The 15,796-nt window shown below is 46.8% G+C and overlaps 2 protein-coding genes across 3 annotated transcripts; both read right to left on the reverse strand.

The window, feature by feature from the left end:
- Nucleotides 1-36: 36 nt before the first annotated feature.
- On the reverse strand, nt 37-2,339 carry ccna1 (cyclin A1). Of its 2 annotated transcripts, XM_011621636.2 has the most exons (9): nt 2,118-2,339; nt 1,792-1,941; nt 1,507-1,720; nt 1,327-1,436; nt 1,032-1,258; nt 758-962; nt 577-690; nt 364-497; nt 37-245 (listed from the first exon to the last, which is right to left on the reverse strand). In XM_011621636.2, the coding sequence occupies exons 1-9, from the start codon at nt 2,118-2,120 to the stop codon at nt 158-160; spliced, it is 1,245 nt and encodes a 414-aa protein (XP_011619938.1). In that variant the 5' UTR covers nt 2,121-2,339; the 3' UTR covers nt 37-157. The 2 variants fall into 2 exon arrangements, with proteins under 2 accessions (XP_011619938.1, XP_029704758.1); XM_029848898.1 differs by lacking the exon at nt 2,118-2,339 and having other exon boundaries at nt 1,794-1,918.
- Nucleotides 2,340-3,197: 858 nt separating this feature from the next.
- LOC101073794 (olfactory receptor 1) lies at nt 3,198-5,430 on the reverse strand. The gene has a single exon (XM_003979922.2). The coding sequence runs from the start codon at nt 4,709-4,711 to the stop codon at nt 3,539-3,541; it is 1,173 nt and encodes a 390-aa protein (XP_003979971.2). The 5' UTR covers nt 4,712-5,430; the 3' UTR covers nt 3,198-3,538.
- Between the last annotated feature and the right edge of the window lie 10,366 nt (nt 5,431-15,796).

A 15,796-nucleotide genomic window follows, 5' to 3' on the forward strand; every position in this document is an offset into this window, starting at 1 on the left:
CTCCTCCTGAAAATTCACAATTATGCTTTAAGATTGATGGTTCATGGCTTTATTCGTCGTGTGATGGCAGCGTAATGGGGAAACAGCACAAGTCGTTGTAAAGAAGTTTCACTCTGAAGTTGTGGTGAAATGTTTCTCAGAAGCGAACGTGTTGACGTTATGATGCTGACGCTGTTCCAGCAGGAGAAGCAGAGTTTGGAGTGAAAGGAGCGGACGGTGGCGTGATGGATGAAACCTGAGAGTATCTGCAAACACACAGCAAAAGCGTGATGAAGACAGGAGGCCCAGAGATGGAGGCCATCAGAGACCCCCTCGGGAACGTGGCCTCCTGGTGACCCGCTGGGGGGGCGGAGGCAGGCTCACCGCGAGCTCCTGTACTTCTCCCTGATGGCCTGATGGGGGTGCTCTTCAGCTCTGATGTAAAGCTGGTGGAGGTCAGTGATGCAGGGGGAGATGTCAGCCATGGAATAGCCCACAAAGGTGCGTAAGATCTCCGGCTGGAAAAGATCAGAACAAACACACACAGTGGAACCAACTGATGGTACCGGCACCGACGGAGCAGTAACACAAACGCACCCAGAGGAGTCTGCTGAGGGTGTAGGACGCCAGGCTGTAGGCGGCGGCCGCCAGCAGGGACGGAGGATAGCGCAGCGTCACATCCAGGTCCAGCAGGCTCAACTCGCCGAGGTACTAGGACCAGACAGAAAGGGTCCAAATCCGTCAGCCCATAAGCCCAGAGTTACTGAGTGCTGCTCACCATGGCGAGGTTCTGTGTGAGGGGGCACACAGACTGGATGGCCATGAAAAGGGAGAGGAACTGGTCGATGGTGGGCGCTGCCATTCGGAACCTCAGCGCGTTCAGGATGAAATGCTCCATGCGGCTCAGCTGCCTCCTGCTGTAGGTGCTGTCGGTGGTGTACACGAACTCGTCCAGGTCCGGGGGGTCCACCTCCTCGTACTTCCTACAGGGAGCATCTCCAGTTGGGACATTTCCCGACGGCCGTGTCAAACCTGCGTGGGCGTGCACTTACGCGGCGATCATCAGCGCCGACGTGCCCACCAGCTGCAGCTTGTCCCGCCTCACGCTGGTCGTCTGGGACAGGAAGCGGTCCACGTAGTTGACGGAGAGGTGCAACGTTTCGGAGCGGAGCTTGTATTCCCGAACAACTTCCACCATCCAGTTGACGAGGGTGGCCCGCATGTCACCGGTGATCTCGGGATGGTTCTCCAAGAAGCCTGGCCGGGGCCTGAAGCTCACCTGTGGTTAGACAGCGTAGCGGCTCAGTCAGGGCGGAGCGGAGGGCGCTCCGGCCGGTGAGTCCATACTTCACTCTCTCTCATGTGCTGATGAATGTCCTCCGCGTACTCGAAGACACACAGCACATCGTCAGATGTCAAGGATTCATCAGACAGCGTTGAAGCGTCGGGGCAGGAACCTGCGAGAGCAGAGCACAGCTGGAGCACGCGGGACCGGTCTGGCCTGGATGATGCCCGCGCCAAACTCACCGGAAATCAGGTCCAGCAGGACTCTCACCTCCTCGTTTTCCAGAGTAGAGAATTCCCCACCCGGATCAGCCGAGTCCAGGGGCTGCCCGGACGCTGTGAGGACCACTTCACGGGATTCCTCCACACACACCTCAAAGCTGGAGCTGGAGGGTCCGCTGCGTGGTTTGAGGTGGGATCTGTCCGAGGCCGAGCTCTGTTTGGGAAACTGGGTCGCCTGCAGAGACGGAGAGAAAAGCTGAGAAGCTGCTGAGGAGAACGTGGCCGAAGAGCAGCAGCTGGACTCACACGGCCGAGGGAGCGAGCGCGCTGCTCGTTCTCAGACAGCAGGCCCAGCACCGGGCGCCGTCTGCTCCTCTGGACCCCTGCAGCCTCCGGTCCAGGCGGGACATTTTCTTTGCTGCTGTCATCATACTGGTTATTCGTACTAAAATCCATCTGATTAAAGGAGACACAGAATAACACAAACACAAAACCCTCATTGTCAGGACACGTGAAACAGGGCGACCCTAACCCTAACCCATCACCAAGGTTACGGCGTCACAAAGAAAACTCAGTAGACAAAAAATGAAGATCCATGTCTGGTTCTATTCCGCGTTTAGACGCGAACTCACCATAACTGAGCATCAACGGAGTCAACAGTTTATTAAACTGTTTTGGGGGGCGGCAGATTTCCATCGAGCAGGAGAAGAAATCCCCGTTAATTTCAGTTGTTGATGCTGACGTCGAAGCTGCTGTTGCCAGGGAGATTTTCCCGACGGATGTTGGTTTTCCTGCAGTTGTTTTGTAAACAAAGCAAATGTTTCCGCGAAACGTCGCCGCGCGTTTGATCACGTGTTCGAGACGTGTTGCGTTCAGGCTCCGTCAAGAAACTCACAGTTCGGAGTTTGTTTGTTGACATAAGTTTCTAATTTAATGATGGTGCGTTTTTAATATATAATGAAACTTGGACAATGACACACCAAATGCTGTCCTCAATATTTTGGAACATTTTTTAACTTTTCCTCAGTTTTTGTCTGTCCTGTAGATCACATCGATATCTAATTCTTTTCATTTTAATATAAAAATGATAATACACCCTCAAAATCAGATATTCACTTCATGTTAATCCAAACCATAAATCAATTTCTATTCACTGAAAATTAGTAGTTGTATAAAAAGAAATAATGCAGCTTAAGGTGAATTGAACGGGCATCGACCACGTGACGTCGAACGTCTGTCCTGCAGTATCTGTACTGTCCACAAGGTGTCACAGTTTCACATAATTCCCAAATAGACCTCCTAATATTTCTATTTCAGCCACTACAAGTCCTATTTTAGATATCATTCAGTAGGTGTTGATCATTGTTGTGACACATTTAGTGCCATTGCTATTCTGCAGTTTTAGAAAGTGGGACCCAGAAGCTTTTTGTCAAACTGCAGAGATGCTCCACGAGAGCCTCAGGGGAGGATTAAGTATTCCAGTTTGGAACCTTTTGGGCACAAATTTGCTCCATCCAGCCGTCACTCCCAGATAATCGGTCGTGGAACCTTCATAGCTTCCCTCAAAACACTCACCTTCTCTGTTTGGGAACATTTTAATTATGATATAGGCCAGATAACACGAAATGAATAGATTTTAAATGTAGGCTGTTTACTCCAACATATATGAACAAACAGATTTATTTATAATGATCCAGTGATCTCAACTATACAAGAGTTTTTTATTTTCATTAGTCTCTTTCTCAGAAAAACAATTTAAAGTCCTGATCTTTTCAGTAATTTCCACAATGTAAACCACAGAAAAACACAGGTTGAGCAGCATTGCACATTTGCTTCTATGTAAAAACACCCCGAGTGTTTTTGCTTCTGTTTGTATTAATTAGAAAAACACTCCAAATCATTTTTCAAATCAAATCAAAAAACAATTGGATTTTATTTTCTCAGCTTATGGAAGGACTATTCCTATCAGAATAATATTTCCAGTTTTAATCCAATTAATTCATGTGCAGCTTTAACGTCACTGTTTCACATATCAAAATCAAACAGTTGCTTTTCAACATTTGCAAGCTGCAGTTTGTGGGAGATTTGGGAGTTTTCTCGGTGTTGTTTTAGATTTACGACCAAGTTTCAACAACCTTTTCAAGGAGTCTTTGATTTCTCGTGTCTGCAGTACATAAATGATGGGATTCAACATGGGAGGAAAGACAGAGGTCAGAGACAAATTGATGATCCTGGCATTGGGGTGAATGTTCTCCATCAGTGTGAATGTGATTAGCAGAGGGATGAAGTAGATGGCCACAAGTAGCAGATGACCTATGCAGGTTCTAAAGGCTTTGAGTCCCTGCTGAACAGTGGCCACTTTGGCCAGAGTGCAGCTGATGTACAAGTAACTTAACAAGATGAACAAGAGAGGCAGCCAAAAGATAAATACAGGGTACAGACAGCTCACAACGTAACTGGGGAAATGGTCGTTGCAGGCTAGGCGGTATATCTGCCCGTGGTCACAGAAATAGCTGTGAATGACCACTGACTTACAGAAGGAAAGTCTGGTGATGAGGCCGACAGCAATGAGCACAGCGACGATGATGAAGGCCCAGAAAGAGGCTATCAGCGACATCATGATTCTGTGGGTCACCCTCATTTGGTAGTGCAGCGGGAAGATGATGGCCACCAACCGGTCGTAGGCGAGGGCCACCAGGTTGAGGGCCTGCATCGACAAACACGTGTAGCAGAAGAAGAGGAAGGTCAGGCAGTCGTTGTAGGGAATATGTCGGTGGTCAAACAGGAAAATGTCGAGGAGCTTTGGAACGAGAGCCGAGTTCCCAAACAGGTCCACGAAAGCCAGATTAAAAACAGCCACATATTTCGGTGTCCTCAGGTTGTGATCCAGACATATCACAGCCATGACAACCGAATTTCCCAGCACAGAAACAATATACACAAAGAAGAGGAAGACATAATAAAACTTGATGTGGGGGATGCCTTTCAACCCGCTGATAATGAAGTAGGGGGGATGCACGAAGGAGACGTTCTTCCCAGGGGCAGCGTTGAACAGCTCCATTCTGAAGAGTCCCACAGTCTGGAGGAGGTCAGACCTGTGTTCCCAGCTGCTGAGCTGAGCTCTCCTCTGTGTCCCAGCCCTCCAGCACTGTCTCTGCCCCTCTTCGTGTCCTATATGATCATCGTCTGTTCCCTGGTGACACAGGTGGAACACGTTGGCTGCCATGATAACATGGCATTTATTCAGTCTTATTGGTTTGAACTTTTAGATGCAGAAATGTTTTTAATTGTGATGTTTTTTTTTATGTGATTACACATTATTTGCACAGTAAAATGATCTAATAAGTCACAAGATACACACTCGCATTCACACACACCAGGAGCAATTTAGAGTCTCCAGTCATCCCATAATGATGTTTTTGGACTGTGGGAGGACATAGGGGATGTTGGAGAGCCCAGAAAGATTATATAAACCACAATCAGACAATACAAGTTGATAACAATGTAGAAATGCAACGTGCATATTTATATAAAATTGAGTATGAACAAACAGCAGCAACCCATTCTTGACTGATTTGTTGGTTTTTATGTGCTTTACACATGGGAGAAAATACACAAGATAGATATCAGAACATGTTCTTTAGAGCTCACAAACAGTTTTGTCTGAAACAAACAAGAAATATTGGTGCCTAAATCAGGGGAGGCCTTGCAGATGTGTGGAGGGGGCTCTATTTTTTACATTTTAAAGTGTAAAGCAAGTGGTCCATGGAAGTTAAGATCAGCCTCTCTGCCCTCAGAAGACTCTCTCCTCTGGCTGGGTGGGGTTTGGACCATGGTGCCAGTGGCGAGGGCGCTCTCTACCAGTCTTCCATAGGCCAGCATGAGTCGGGGGCAGCTTTGCTTGGACTTCCTGTGCAGCCTGGTGAAGTAAATCCACTCCTGGGCCTTTTTACCAGGGCGGTCATTTTTACTAGATGACACTGAGGAATTTGTCCCCCCTCTGCTTTTATGCACAGGCCACACAGGGGGGGGGGGGCTGCCATCAATCAAAAAGATGTTTTCCTGAACATGAGACCTGGATCAGCTTCAGGTAGATGTTTTCAAGTCTTTGGGATACTCTTAGCAGCCTTGATGGATGTAAGTAGCTCATATCGGGCACGTTTGTATGCCACACTGTCCCCCAACTTAAAGGATCGTGAGTACCTTAGCAACAGACAGGATCATTAGTTTGGGAAGACAAATCTGGTTCTGGAAGGGACGTAGTGGGATGTAAAGCAGCTGAACAGTACTCGTCTCTGAAGATGTCTGTCTGTGACCTCAAGGCAGCGTTGCAGGTTTTATAGTGTCCTGTCAGTCTAGATGTGAATGGTTCTGACTGGTGTCTGTGGGTTTTAACAGGACTGCTTGCTGGTCAGTACTTCTAGTAGGAAAGTTCTTGAAGTGATTCTTGACGTGTTTCTACAGAGATTAGCAGTGATTAAATCCTCCATGAATGATAACAGCACTGTCCAAAGGTGTGATTTCAGGCCTGTATGCTGGTTCAGTGGCGCCTCCTTCCCGGCCGATGAAGCAAGTAGTTCTACAGTATATACTATATACTACCGTATTTTCACGACTATAAGGCGCACCTTAAACACAGATTTTCTCAAAAATTCTCGATGGTGCACCTTATAATATGGCTCGCCTTGTGTGTGGACTGAGTTCCAAAATCTGCTGTGCGCCTTTGGTGGGTGCACTACGGTAAACGCTCCGCCAATCGATTAGCGGCACACCTCCGCGTAAGGATCCCTTAAAATGGCGCCGGTCAAGCGAGACGCGTATGAATGAGGCTTCTTTTAAACTGCAGGCCATCGAATATGCGGCTGAAAAATGGCAATCGAGCAATCTTAGTGTTTTCGCTTCATGAGGAGGCGGCATCTCTCCATACGCGCAAGGACAACTGTTGCACAGCGGCTGCCCGTGGATTACCAGGAGAGGGTGGCCATCTTCCCTAAACCTAACCAGGAGAGGGTGTCCATCTTCCCTAACCTTAACCCTAACCAGGAGAGGGCGGCCATCTTCCCTAACCCTAACCAGGAGAGGGTGGCCATCTTCCCTAAACCTAACCAGGAGAGGGTGTCCATCTTCCCTAACCCTAACCCTAACCAGGAGAGGGCGGCCATCTTCCCTAACCCTAACCAGGAGAGGGTGGCCATCTTCCCTAACCCTAACCAGGAGAGGGCGGCCATCTTCCCTAACCCTAACCAGGAGAGGGTGGCCATCTTCCCTAACCCTAACCAGGAGAGGGTGGCCATCTTCCCTAACCCTAACCAGGAGAGGGTGTCCATCTTCCCTAACCCTAACCCTAACCAGGAGAGGGCGGCCATCTTCCCTAACCCTAACCAGGAGAGGGTGGCCATCTTCCCTAACCCTAACCAGGAGAGGGTGGCCATCTTCCCTAACCCTAACCCTAACCAGGAGAGGGTGGCCATCTTCCCTAACCCTAACCCTAACCAGGAGAGGGTGGCCATCTTCCCTAACCCTAGCCCTAACCAGGAGAGGGTGGCCATCTTCCCTAACCCTAACCCTAACCAGGAGAGGGTGGCCATCTTCCCTAATCCTAACCAGGAGAGGGTGGCCATCTTCCCTAACCCTAACCAGGAGAGGGCGGCCATCTTTCCTAACCCTAACCCTAACCAGGAGAGGGCGGCCATCTTCCCTAACCCTAACCCTAACCAGGAGAGGGTGGCCATCTTCCCTAACCCTAACCCTAACCAGGAGAGGGTGGCCATCTTCCCTAACCCTAACCAGGAGAGGGTGGCCATCTTCCCTAATCCTAACCAGGAGAGGGTGGCCATCTTCCCTAACCCTAACCAGGAGAGGGTGGCCATCTTCCCTAATCCTAACCAGGAGAGGGTGGCCATCTTCCCTAACCCTAACCAGGAGAGGGCGGCCATCTTTCCTAACCCTAACCCTAACCAGGAGAGGGTGGCCATCTTCCCTAATCCTAACCAGGAGAGGGTGGCCATCTTCCCTAACCCTAACCAGGAGAGGGCGGCCATCTTTCCTAACCCTAACCCTAACCAGGAGAGGGTGGCCATCTTCCCTAATCCTAACCAGGAGAGGGTGGCCATCTTCCCTAATCCTAACCAGGAGAGGGTGGCCATCTTCCCTAACCCTAACCAGGAGAGGGCGGCCATCTTTCCTAACCCTAACCCTAACCAGGAGAGGGCGGCCATCTTCCCTAACCCTAACCAGGAGAGGGCGGCCATCTTTCCTAACCCTAACCCTAACCAGGAGAGGGCGGCCATCTTCCCTAACCCTAACCAGGAGAGGGCGGCCATCTTTCCTAACCCTAACCCTAACCAGGAGAGGGTGGCCATCTTCCCTAATCCTAACCAGGAGAGGGTGGCCATCTTCCCTAACCCTAACCAGGAGAGGGCGGCCATCTTTCCTAACCCTAACCCTAACCAGGAGAGGGCGGCCATCTTCCCTAACCCTAACCAGGAGAGGGCGGCCATCTTTCCTAACCCTAACCCTAACCAGGAGAGGGTGGCCATCTGCCACAACAAGATAACCGCGTCCAGCCACATCACCAACATGGATGAGATCCCTCTGACTTTTAACATCCCTTTGACCCACAAAGTGGAGAAAAAGGGACCAGCACGGTGGCGATACGCACAACGGGGCACAAGAAGTCGTCGTTCACCGTGGTTCTCGGCTCCCACGGAAACGGACAGAGCGCTGGATGACGGAAGGCGAACACTCCTTCACAAAGACTATGAGGCAGCGGCGGGCGAGTTATGCCACCATATGCGGGTGGATTGTAGATGCCTGGGCTATGATACCGTCTTCATGTATTGGAAGAGCTTTCACAAAATCAAGGCTGAACCACAACCGGTCGTTGAGTCCGATTCAGATGATTAAGAAGAGGAATTCGGGATGTTGGACATTGAAATAGCGCAGCTGTTTAATTCAGATACAGAAGATGAAAACTTTGATGGTTTTGTGGCGGAAGAATGAATATTTTGTTCAATAAATGTGTCGAAACTCACTGTTTTACTTCCGTTGTCATTTTTTACTGTATGTTTCAGCATGCGCCTAATAATACGGTGCGCCTTATGTATGTTTTAAATACAGAAATAGCAGCATAACTGAGACTGCGCCTTTTGATACAGAGCGCCTTATTGTCCTGAAAATACGGTATATACTATATACTATATATAACACTATAACAAAAATTTATAACTGTGTTTTTAACTCTACTGTGGTTGCAATGATGAGGGTGGGTGGGTGGATGGATGGATGGATGGATGATGGATGGATGATGGATGGATGGATGGATGATGGATGGATGGGTGGGTGGATGGATGGATGATGGATGGGTGAGTGGATGGATGGATGGATGGATGATGGATGGATGGCTCGGCACCCTTCCATGCACCACCAAGATTTGTAGTGAGATCTCTCGTGAAATCATCAGAATTCCTCAGTTTTTCCTCTTCATATCTGTTATATTTATTTTCTATATTTATTTTCTATATTTATTTTCTATATTCTCATTAACTCCACTGGTTTAGTTCTGATATATGACGTCATCAGTTCCTTTACATGTTGTCACTGGGTCGAGCTGCTGTTCTTCTTCTTCTTCTCCTTCTTCTTCTTGGGTATTTTTCTTGCAGTTGTCAGAACTGAGACTTGACCAACAACTCTGGAGTCCCCTGTTGAACTCTCAAGCTTTCTGTCTCTAATGAGGCTGGTAATTAGTTGTTTGTTGACTCGTGCAGGATGACGACACTCCTGCAGCAGGACGGTAAACACTTCCTGTCCCAAACTGCAGGGAACAGTCAGAGCACTGGGATTACGGAATCTGGAAAACAGGAAGTCGAACTGGAAATGTTAGGGTTCGGGAAAATTTCCCCCCGTTTGACTGTTGTGGGACTTCATTTGGGAAAATGCTGATTATTTCATTCAACTTCAAACGAGTGGTTTAAAAGGAATCCATTCATGATTAAAATGAGTTGGACGCTGCAGCCATGTGACACCTGAGCAACAGAACCGATAAAACAGCTTTTAAATTCATGTCTTGGATCCATGTGACTGTTTCATCTTTATCCAACTCACCAAATGATCAAATCCGGACTTTCTAATCTGTTTATTTCTCGTCACTAAACTGTGGTATAACTGTATAATAAGATGCATTATTGATACATACATCCAGATGTATCAAACCTTTTTACAATTGTTAAATTACCACCATTGAGTAAAATAAAATAAAAAACAGAAAGAACATTTTAACTATTTATTTTTTAAATATTTTGTATCAACACTTGAATCTTATGAAACAGATTTGTCCCTTAAGCTTAATCAGAACTTCCTCTGGAGAGTAGTGAGGCTCCAGGGGGCCACACATGCTCCAAACTAAAACTATTACAGTTGGAACACCTGCTGGGATTTACTATTATCATATTATCAGGCTAATGAAAAAAAATCCATGGGTAAATGGTATTCAACTAATATTCTCCTGTTTGTAGCAGATATAAAATAAAATATAGTGCAAAGAAATATAGTGCAGGTTTCAAATGAAACAATTGGATTTTACTTTATTTCTAAGAGTGCAGGTTCAGGTGTATCCTGTTTTTTTACTGACTCAATGTTTGACTTTATTTTAATTGTTATTATTGTTATTATTAGTAGGTTGTATTTTTTATCTTTCCGTACAATCGTTACAGCGTTAACTTAACCTGACTGTTCACCTTACAGACTGGTTTACCAGCCGTCCTGTAGGCGGACCCAGGAGGAATCCCAACCAAGGCCCCTGTTGCTGTCTGTCTGCTCCGGAGGGACCTGGGCTGCATGTTTTCTCTTTTGTTTTACGCTTCCCAGAAGATGAAAACCCAGCACTCGTCTCTCCCGGACTAATTGATCCTGAGAGGGTTTCTCACCACACAATATTTTCCCTTCTATCTTTTCCCAGGACCTTTCTATAGAAAGTTGAAATTGCAACCTGTCACGGAAAAAACAACACTCAAAATGCGTCTTTACAGCTTTTATGTGTCCTGCAAATGAGTCATGAGTTATACTGTAACATGTGGTACAAAGTTATAACATTTACTGGCAGACAATGATTTACAGGAAAATGCAGCATTATAAACAAGAAAGCATTTGCCTCTGATGGATGCTGTTCTCCAAAGGCTATTAGAGAACCAGCTCTTTGTGAAGGCTCATCACTCAACAGGGACAGCTGTCTCCAGATCCAGTGAAGATGTCCTGTGGCTGAGGAACCCTCTCCCTTCTCTCAGAACCAGCTTCAGCAGTTCTTGGGCTTTGTTTTATTCAGAACTACAGCAAAGTAGTGGCTCCTGTTACACAATCAAAGTCCACCTTCCAGCCCCTCCACTGGACCGACAAGGCAGCATTCGGATGTTTAAAGTTTCTGTTTTCCTCGGCTCCCATTCTGGCCCCTCCAGACCCTAGCCGCCAATTCTTCGTGGAAGTTGACAAGTCGGACATCAGGGTCAGCGCCGTCCACTCACGGTGGGACCAGAAGCTTCATCCCTGTGCCTTCTTTAGTCAACATTTGTCCCCAGCTGAGGTAAACTATGATGTAGGGAACCATGAGGTCCTGGCTGTTGTACTTGCTTTACAGGAGTGGAGACATTGGCTGGAGGGATCGGTCCAGCCATTTGTTGTCTGGACTGACCACAAGAACCTCACTTACCTCTATAATGCCAAGTGCCTGAACTTGCGGCAGGCACGATGGGCGATCTTCCTAGGATCTTCAACTTTACCCTAACCTACCGACACGGCTCAAGGAACATTAAGCCTGATTCCCTGTCCTGGCAGTTCTTTTAAGGTCCCTCCAGCTCAGATCTCAGTCCCGTCCCGTCCACAGTTACCCGATCCAGGTCCTGCAGAGAGGCCCCACAATCGGCTATCGTCTGAGAATTGGCCCGTTCCGATGTTCTTCAATGGAGTCACTCCTCCAAGTTAATCTGTTACCCGGGCCTGGCCCAGACTTTGTTTACTGCAGCAGCGGTTCTGGTGGCCCTCCATGCAGCAGGATGCCAAGTCTTTTGTCGTGACTTGTCCTGTGTGTGCCCGAGGGAAGACGTCAAATAGACCTCCGGCCAGTCTCCTCAGTCCCTTTCTGCTTCCTCGTGGCCCTTGGTCATATATAGCCGTGGATTTTGTAACAGGACTACCTCCCTCTGATGGCAACACCACCATCCTCACCACTTGGTTGACCGCTTTTTAAGGCCGTAAACTTCTTCCCACTACCCAAACTTCCTTCTGCAGTGGGTAACCTACTAATAACACGTTTCCCCTCCTCCACGGGTTCCACAGCGACATCGTCTTAAATTGGGGGCCCATACACTCTTGTGTATTTCCAAGGTTTCCATGTCACCCTCGTCAAACAGCACTATTCGTGGTTGGTTTCTCGCATGTTTCACTACGGCACATTCGAGTCACTATTGCACCTTTTAAATTTTGTAAAAACTGAATCTTTCACTTCGAGTTTTGTTGCCTGTCTGCATTCTGGGCTTCCGTCCTTGCTGTTCTAATCATTGGACTCAACATTCCCATGAGGTCAGTTATCTTAGATTAAGGTGTCCCTATTTCCAAAGTGATTACTGAAAGAGAAGACAAGAATATTGGGGGGGTCGGTATTGGATAATTGTAAAGCTAAACTTAATTCCTGGTTGTTGAATGCCAGGTTTATTCTTTAGATATCCCTAACAGAGCCATCAAGACAATTAACCAGATTGGTTTTGGCTATATTTGGAAAAGAAAACCTCATATTACCAATATAAAAATGCAGTATTACAAGCAATATACTTTGATTTCATACATGGAACCTTAAAAATGAATTGGCTGAAATCCCTTTTAAGTAACAACAGTTTTTGGTATCGTATTCCCAAAGAAATTCAGATGTTATTATGCTATTCAAACATTACCTGTTAAACTTTTCTCTTTTACCCTACAAGTTCTGTTATCCTGGAAAATGCCGTAGAGCCATAACTTCATCCCACACAACACACTAATATGGAACAACAGATACATTGTGATTAAAAACATATCATTTTGCAATAGGGACTTGATGGATAAAAACATATGGGCTACGATTCACTTTGTTGATGGAGATAATGTTTAATGTCCCATAATGTTCCTATACTGTCATTCCATAATTCTATTGCTTAGGGACATTGTGATCCAAGTATTTAACATTCTCTAGTACCCCTAAAACGTTTGAAATGCACTTTAAAACTTTCAGTGGAGCGCATCCTAGGAGCAAGACCCTACCAGCACATACAAGAAGAAGGTGGTAGACTTTTTACAGAAACTGGAAAAGGATAAAGCCATCGACAGACCACAATACTACCGTCTATACCCAGGAGAAACCATCCCTTGCATTTATGGATTGCCCAAGATCCACAAACCAGGGACCCCTCTCAGACCCATAGTAAGTAGAATCAATTCTGTAACATACAACATTTCCAAATACTTGGCCTCCATCTTGTCTCCCATGGTTGGCAACACCCCACAACACATCAAAAACTCCCAAGACTTTGCTCAAAAGGTCAGTGGACTCACACTACATCCAGAAGAGACTATGGTATCTTATGATGTCACGTCACTCTTCACGTGCATCCCCACCGCCAGCGCCATAGACACCATCCACAAGCACCTTCTATTGGACAAGAATCTTCCAGAAAGAACAACCTTAACTACGGCCCACATCTGCACCATGCTGGACCTGTGTTTGAACACCACCTATTTCCAGTACAGAGAAGGCTTCTACAGGCAGAAACATGGCTGTGCCATGGGCTCACCAGTATCCCCTATAGTTGCCAACCTATACATGGAGAAGGTGGAATCCCAGGCCCTGACATCCTTCACAGGAACTGCACCAAGCCACTGGTTCAGGTATGTGGACGACACCTGGGTCAAAATTCAAACACAAGAATTGGAAGTGTTCTCCGATCACCTCAACAAAACAGACGAGCATGTAAAATTCACCCGGGAAGATACAAAAGGAAACAGTCTGGCCTTTCTGGACTGTGCAGTCAAGATCACTGAGGACAGAAATCTCACCATCGAAGTCTACAGGAAACCTACACATATCGACCAGTACCTCCAGTTTGACTCTCACCACCCACTGGAACACAAGTTGGGAGTGATCATAACCCTCCAACACCGGGCCAGAGAAATTCCCAACACATCCACATCCCCATTTAATAGGCAGCACCCAGGTGCAACCCGTCACTCCAATCAGAACCTGCAAGACCCTGACAGACAAAGTCACAGGGACCCCTAGTATCCAGGAGGGGTCCGTTATCAAAATATCTATGATGGAAGGTTGCTCTGTTAGGGTTTGGACAAAAGGAGAGATTAACTCAGAATCTTATGAAATGAAAATGCCTGAAGCTGAGGGTGCAGGCTCAGACTGCCCTACCGAATCAACCAATCACAGCATGTCAACTCAAGAAAACACATTGGGAACAATATGGCCTTCACAAGTTTGTTGAAGGCATCTGACAGAAGAGGTTGCCTGGCTACCGGAACACTGCCATCGAAGTGGAGTTACATAATAGGTTTTCAAATCAAATCAAATCAATCTTTATTTATATAGCGTCTATTACAATCAAAATTGTTTTAAGGCACTTTCCAGAATCCCAGGGCCTGACCCCAGACAAGCAACAGTGGCAGGAAAAACTCCCCTTTAACAGGAAGAAACCTGGAGCAGGACCAGGCTCATGTAGGGGGAGAGGAGAGGAGAGGAGAGGAGAGGAGAGGAGAGGAGAGGAGAGGAGAGGAGAGGAGGTATCACTGGTAAGGTGTCACTAGCTCCTCCAGGTAGGATGGAGCTAGGCCTCTGAGGACCTTGTAGGTCAAAAGAAGGGTTTTAAAAATTATTCTAAAATATTTCCTCCTAAATTTAACAGGCAGCCAATGAAGCGACGCCATTACAGGAGTCATGTGACCTCTGTGGTCAATACCTGTCAGAACTCTGGCTCAGTTGTTTGGACACCCTGATAATAAGGAGTTACAGTAGTCCAGCCTGGAAGTAACAAATGCTGGACTAACTTTTCAGCATCATGGTGGGTCAGCAGCTTCCTGATCTTTGAGATGTTCCTCAAGTGAAAAAAGGCACTAGAGACTAATTTAATGTGTGAGTTGAAGGAGAGATTTTGATCAAAAGTTACTCCTCGATTCCTCACAGAGAGACTAGATGTTAATGAGATACCATCTAGAGTGATCATGTGATCTAATCTGTCCCTGAGAGGTTCAGGACCAAATACCATGACCTCAGTTTTTCCTGGGTTAAGGAGGAGGAAATTTGAAGACATCCAGGACTTTATGTCTTTAAGACAGGTCTGAAGCTTCACTAACTTCTCTGTCTCCTCGGGTTTCATGGATAAATAAAGCTGAGCATCATCAGCATAACAATGAACATTTATCCCATGCTGCCGAATAATGTTCCCTAAGGGAAGCATGTACAAGGTGAAGAGGATTGGTCCGAGTACGGAACCTTGAGGAACCCCATGGCTAACCCTACTGTATGAGGAGGGAACGCCATGGACATGAGCAAACTGGGATCTATCAGATAAATATGATCTAAACCAGTCTAGTGCTGTCCCTTTAATCCCAGTCACATGTTCCAGTCTCTGTAACAGGATGCTGTGATCAACTGGATCAAAAGCAGCACTGAGGTCCAGCAGAACCAGCATAGAGACCAGTCCATGATCGGAAGCTATGAGAAGATCATTAGTGACTTTAAGAAGTGCTGTTTCTGTGCTGTGGTGAGCTCTAAAGCCTGACTGAAACATCTCAAACAGGCTGTTCCTCTGCAGGTGCTCCAGTAACTGAGTCACCACCAACTTCTCTAGAACTTTAGAGATCAAAGGAAGGTTGGATATTGGCCTATAATTTGCTAATACGTCAGGATCCAGTGATGGTTTTTTAAGCAACATCTTAATCACTGCCACCTTGTAGGACCGGGGTCCATAACCTGTCACTAAAGAACCATTGATCTGGTCCAGGATAGAACTGCCTATCAATGGTAAAACATCCTTCAACAGGTGTGTTGGGATGGGATCTAAAGGACACGTGGTGGACTGGGATTTCTGAATTAGCGATGACGCCTCAGAAAAATATATAGGGCTGAAGGAGTTTAAGGGCTCGTTGGAGAACCTGTATGTTCCCACAGTCGGCACATCTGGTGATGGTCCAGTTGTAGGGATGGCCTGGTTAGCTTTCTCTCTGATAGCTAGAACTTTATCAGTGAAGAAGCTCATGAAGTCTTCACCACTAAGGGAAGAAGGGATAC

This window comes from Takifugu rubripes, chromosome 15 (assembly GCF_901000725.2).
Source record: "Takifugu rubripes chromosome 15, fTakRub1.2, whole genome shotgun sequence".
Classification (NCBI taxonomy): Eukaryota; Metazoa; Chordata; class Actinopteri; order Tetraodontiformes; family Tetraodontidae; genus Takifugu; species Takifugu rubripes.